The sequence below is a fragment of the Azolla caroliniana genome, unplaced genomic scaffold, assembly GCF_043228905.1.
Source record: "Azolla caroliniana isolate FFs.n. ecotype wild unplaced genomic scaffold, voAzoCaro1.0.p SCAF_6, whole genome shotgun sequence".
Classification (NCBI taxonomy): domain Eukaryota; kingdom Viridiplantae; phylum Streptophyta; class Polypodiopsida; order Salviniales; family Salviniaceae; genus Azolla; species Azolla caroliniana.
Window position 1 is genome coordinate 10,512,185 of NW_028230441.1, and position 5,790 is coordinate 10,517,974.

The 5,790-nt window shown below is 37.3% G+C and overlaps 1 protein-coding gene across 1 annotated transcript; it reads right to left on the bottom strand.

Annotated features, from left to right (window-relative positions):
• Nucleotides 1-230: 230 nt before the first annotated feature.
• On the bottom strand, nt 231-4,858 carry LOC147863052 (cysteine synthase-like). Its single transcript, XM_087321074.1, has 10 exons — nt 4,729-4,858; nt 3,988-4,097; nt 2,648-2,705; nt 2,273-2,536; nt 2,041-2,178; nt 1,901-1,952; nt 1,437-1,516; nt 1,091-1,150; nt 890-970; nt 231-503 (listed from the first exon to the last, which is right to left on the bottom strand). Exons 1-10 carry the CDS (start codon nt 4,771-4,773, stop codon nt 411-413), a joined length of 981 nt encoding a protein of 326 aa, XP_087177200.1. The 5' UTR covers nt 4,774-4,858; the 3' UTR covers nt 231-410.
• Between the last annotated feature and the right edge of the window lie 932 nt (nt 4,859-5,790).

Consider the following 5,790-nt stretch of genomic DNA (forward strand, 5'->3'; position numbering starts at 1 on the left):
CTCCATAGTATGATTGTAATAGATGAGGAATGTGGGGAATGTGTCTCCTAGGTCTAGCATTATTGGATGCAATTTGGAGTTTGGATCAAGCGGAGCCTATATACATTTATGGATGGCTGTGATGGTGGTGGGATAGGTGAGTTGATAATTCTAAGGAATGTGAGGATCACCCATATTTGAGGATGTTGAATGATTTTACACCTCAAAATACTTCACCATGAGTATCGAGGTAAACCTATAAATACTTGTCTCTTATCAAGCTTATAATATACATCCAATTCACTTAGATAAACCATTGTTTTCATAAGGTCTCAAACATAATAAACATTACAAATGATAACATTACATTATTGATGTCAACGAGATATGAATGAATTATAGGCGAGAGTTCAATGATGGCCATGGAGTCCTCAAAGCTCCGGCTTCAGTTTCTCGGCTTCTTCTCGTATTGAATCGAAAAGAGCAGTTGAGAGATAACGTTCCCCAAAGCTCGGAAACACCACCTACATTTTGCAAAGTTACAAATTTAGGCTTCATATGATGGGCACACAAACATTAAGGAAAGCCCATATTCAAGCAAAATTCAGATGTGTGGTTGTAAGTTGTAACAAAACAGAATTGGATGCCTTGGTAATGTTCTACAAATCATCTTAAAGAAAAAGAGATTAGCAGATTATCAGATTAAGACATCTAAGTAAGGATGCCTTCTCTCCCCCGCCCTCTATCTCAATCAATTCACTCTGTCCTTAAAATCTAAATTGGACGTCCACCTGCGGATTAATTAGCTCATTTTCTCTTGACAAACATTACCCCAGGATGTGTAATGAAGAGGTGTTTTTACCAGCAAAATCTGATAAGCAAAGGTTTTCCTTCTACTACTGCTACTTACAATGATTAGCTTTCCTGCATTTTCTGGCCTCTTTGCAACCTGAATGGCTCCGACTGCAGCCGCCCCCGATGAAATGCCGACCTGTTTTACACAGATTTCTTTTACAATTCAGGAAATGAATATATGAAATTTGTGCAGCTCCACAGTGAATTCCTATGGTGTCGATCTGCATACACACAACGGGCAAACTGTTTAACCTACCAGAAGGCCTTCTCGAAGCGCAAGTTGCTTGGCCATTTCAATCGCTTCACTACTTGAAACCTGCAAAACGAAGATTGTTAATCTTTACTGATTTCTATATTCACCATTGTAATTAAAATAAATATCTCGAAAAAATTCCAATTGTTCAGCACTGGAAACCTTTCATTGTCTGAGCATAATCTTCACAAATATTCTCAAAAATAATTCTAGTGGATGGAACATAAAATTTCTTGATTATTCTGTAAGCTTATGTGGATGACATTTCTTTTTCTCGGAATGTCACTATTTTTGCAGCGTTGGCCATCATAATAGACCTAATAATCAACCTTCTGTTTCTAGCACTAACCTGTATAACGTCATCAAGAATATCCACATCTAGGATGCCCGGAATAAACCCTGCTCCAATTCCTTGAATCTTGTGTGGACCTATGTGCATCGAGAATCACAAGCGTACAGCATGTAAGTCGTATGTGTAATAATGCAATGTGTCAATTGAAGTATTATACCAAACAAAACATGATAAATACACGGTAAAGCACATGTTAAAGCATTACTTTGATCCATCTTGAAATCAGAGGTGTCATACATCCCTACCAATTCCATCTAAGAAATTATCACTTATAGATCACTGGCTTATATTATAAAAATTCCTCTGACGGTTGTGGATTCAAGGCTGTAGCAATGGATGGGATGGATGTTTCGGATCATTATACAAATTCTTCATCCCTTTCGTTTGAGATCATGAACACTGACTACCATTGATTGCTTAATTAAGCGAATTCTAAAATGAATTCATAAAAGAGAACTTGCCTGATTTCCCTCCTGATAGCACGGGACTCTCCGACGGTTCTACACCATAAATCTTCACAATAATGCGACAAATAAGAGGTCCTCCTATAGAAGTTTATAACAGAAAATTTATATTTTTTCTTCTAAAATATCTCCATTACCTTTATGTTGGGGTTTTGACCTTTCAAAAATCTGCCGGCACCAGTTATTGTGCCTCCAGTACCGATTCCAGAAATCAGAATATCGATTTTCCCACCGGTGGTCTTCCAGATCTCAGGTCCAGTGGTTTCAAAATGTACCTATGTAAACACAAGATTTGAAATCAATAAAAAATAACAGAAGAAACCCCCAGATTTTGATGATGATAAATCGATTTTGATGTATTTCAAAAACCTTGGGATTTGCTGGATTCTCAAACTGTTGGAGCATGAATGCGGCCGGGTTTTTCGCCAGTATATCTTCAGCTTTCTGGATTGCTCCTTTCATGCCTTTGGCGGGATCGGTTACAATAACCTCCGCACCAAAAGCCTTCAATAAAACTCGGCGTTCCATACTCATCGACGCAGGCATCGTGAGAATGAGTTTGTATCCCTTAGATGCAGCAATAAACGCAAGTCCGATTCCTGTATTGCCACTTGTCGGTTCAACGAGCACACTCTGAACAGGCAGAAGGTTAAATGAAGTAGCTAATTTGATCATGTATTACTTTCTAATAGTAGAAATCTGTTGTATGAAATTTAATGATGTGAAAAGTTGAGATGAAATTACTTGTCCAGGGGTGATGAGTCCCTTGGATTCAGCATCTTCAATCATGCTTTTTCCAATCCTACAGACAATCAGGGCAGTTTGTCAAATTATTGTGTTTTGGAACAAAGTGCTGAAAATTCATGGCTTCTAGTTCGAATTTCCACGCTCTGGGGTTTTTTCATTGGCACAATTTATTCCCGGCATGCTACACATTCGCATGCATATAAAATCCTGGCATAAATCCCAACTCCTAGAGAATTTGAGAAACTGGCACTTAACTTTTTCACGCTCTGTGGGGTCATTATATTTTACGTATTGGATTCATATAACCCCTGGTCGTAGACCCCAAATCACCAATTGTCTTGAGAAATTTACATTTACCTTTTCTAGGCTCTTTTATTTCACAGATAACTGGTGGTATAATGTATATATTAGTTTAACATATAGATCTTGACATCAATACCAATTCACAGTTAATTTGACAATTTTCCCTCTTCAATTACCATGTACTCGTTATGGTTTTGCTATTGCACTTCAACATCAATCATATGAACATAATATTATCCTCAGCTAATGAGTGGATTAAGCTATGATCTACCATCATATATGCACATAGGAATCGTGTTTGAAGGCTTACGAGACATGTAATTATTATTGCACAGCATGAGATGATGTTTAATATAAACAAATATATTTCCGCTGGAAGACGCTGAGATGTTGCAGATGATTTTAATATATAAAATTTCTGCATTAAATTTTTTTTGCAAATGATACCAACATATTCAGTATGTATCTGTAGGAATGCTTATGAAACCTTCACAAATGGTGTCAACAGTGTACCATATGTGAGTGCTGGCCAGAGGTTTATATGAAACATGTCACAATGTTGCACATGATATTTAACATATGCATTATGTGCATCTAATCAGAAAGCTTACGCAACATGTTAACATATGCATTAATATGTGCATCATGCAGGTCGCAAAGATTATGATATATGTTGAGCTTTTTGTTTACCATATGTAAAGATATGTGTATATTAGACCAGATTGCTAATTATATGATATCTGTTGAGCTTTTTGTTTAACATATGTAAAAAATATGTGTGCCTGTTAGACCAGAATGCTAATTATCATGAGATATGTTAACAATATTGTTGCGAACGATTTAGGCTGGCATATGCAGCATGCAGAGACACATTTGTCGAAAACGTTTTGCAAATGATGCAGGACCATGGTATACGAAACAAGAGACGAGTTTAAAAGAACATGGGCTTTGGAGGAGGATGTGAACATTAATTATTAACAATGTTGGCATTAAAATGATGTGAACAAGATTACAATCTTGTATATATATGTAACCTGTCCTTGACGCTTGAGCAGGGCTCTAAAGACTCCAGCTTGGCTGCAACAATCCCCACGCATCCCTCAGTTACTTTGTTGAGATAAACGATGGGAGTACCACCAATGAGCTACCACAAAGAAAGAAGGAGTCTGTTAAAAACTAAACTAAGCACGGTATGAAAATGATGATTCTCATGATGACAAAAAAAAGGTCTTTCCAGGGAGAAATCCCTTCAATTGTGGTCAAAATTTGCTTGCTAGATTGGGATGAAATTCCGTTGGCTAAGATGAGGAATTTCTTTGATTAGGATTAAATTTTCTATGATGTAAGGTGAAATTTATGAGATTAAAAATGAGAGATTGAGTAATTAGGATGAAAGAACATTGACCGAATATGAAAATTCTTCCATTTAAAATGAAATCAAAATGGTTTGGATTATAAAAATCGAAACGTATCATCTGGACTTCCCGTTTTTATTGCCACGAGTTTAATGTTTGATTATTTCAATTCTCGAAGATACAGAATGCGTTGCTCGTATGAAAGGAAGAGTAGACAAAACATATCTATCTGGTGTCGATTAAAGACAGTAGTGGAAGATATGTAGTTTCGATCTTGCTTCCACCGGAGACATAATGAGATGACGTACAATTTGAAAGGACTAGAAGGAAGGGGGGAAATTCATGGAAGATTAAGATTAATGTCTGATGAGAGAGAGAGAGAGAGAGAGAGAGAGAGAGGAGGGGTTGGGGGAGGGGCACCTGTGTGACATCGTGAGCGATGGAAGCACCTTCGATGGCGGCCATTTTCGAGGAGAGGACTGTAAACAGAAATGGACTGGAAGGGGAAGGAGATTGGAGGAGGAGAAGCACATACACAGAGGAAGATTAACAGAGAGAAAGCAGAATCAGAATCAGGAACAGAAACAGACGCAGAAGCTACTCTGCTGGCTTTGGTTTATACATAATAATAATAATAATATACAATCCATATTTTTGTTATATATTTAAATAGTTTTATTCTTTCTTTTTTTTCGTTTATTTTTGACTCTCAAGCACCAACAAATTATGTATCAGCATTCTTTATTTATTCTCACCTATTTCTTCTTCTTCTTTTTTAAATTCCAGAAAACAAAACAAAAAAAAAACACAAATTTACACCAGAAATTTCTACGTGTTTGTTTTTATCTGGTAGAGTAGTCTCTTTTTCTCTTCTTATTTGTAGTGTCTTTATCTTGTGTGTGTGTGTGTGTGTAAAGCAGTAAAACTCAAAACAAAGAGGATTAAGATGAGAGTAGGGGAGAATTTCACACATACATACATGACACCATGATTCGAAACCACGCGAGCCACTTTATAATCCATCATGAAAATGAACCCGCATTTGTAAAGGGCGGCCCGGAAATCCAGCTTGCAGTATGGGCACTCACTAGTACACCTTTCTCCTGCTCATGGAACGACCGGATCACTTTTACTTCACCTGTGAAAACCAACCCCCTACCATTCGCGAATCTCTCCACTTTAAAGACAAAACACATACATTTGACTGGCAAAAAAACCCCCATCGGTGTTTTGAGCCACCACGTCAGGAAATCCCAACTTCGATGACTTAGAAGTGGCAATTGAAACCAATAACAAAAAAAAAATTGGACCATGGTCGTTGGTTTGGCATGGATTATGCGCATCTAAATGTCTTTTTCAATATTAGATCGTTGTCATGAGACAAACACTTGGAAAAGGGATTGGGCAATAATTTTCCAATCCTAGATGGAACAAAAGTTGGACGGGAAGCCAACTCAAGCATATCATCGTTGTCATGAACCC

Bases quoted from the DNA above. Each gene is read 5' to 3' on its own strand.
- LOC147863052 (XM_087321074.1), bottom strand. From the start codon at position 4,773: ATGGCCGCCATCGAAGGTGCTTCCATCGCTCACGATGTCACACAG. The intron at 2,706-3,987 runs GTTACATATATA...GATTGTCTGTAG, and splicing joins TGCTCAAGCGTCAAGGACAG to GATTGGAAAAAGCATGATTG. The intron at 971-1,090 runs GTAGGTTAAACA...TGTGTAAAACAG, and splicing joins CGCTTCGAGAAGGCCTTCTG to GTCGGCATTTCATCGGGGGC.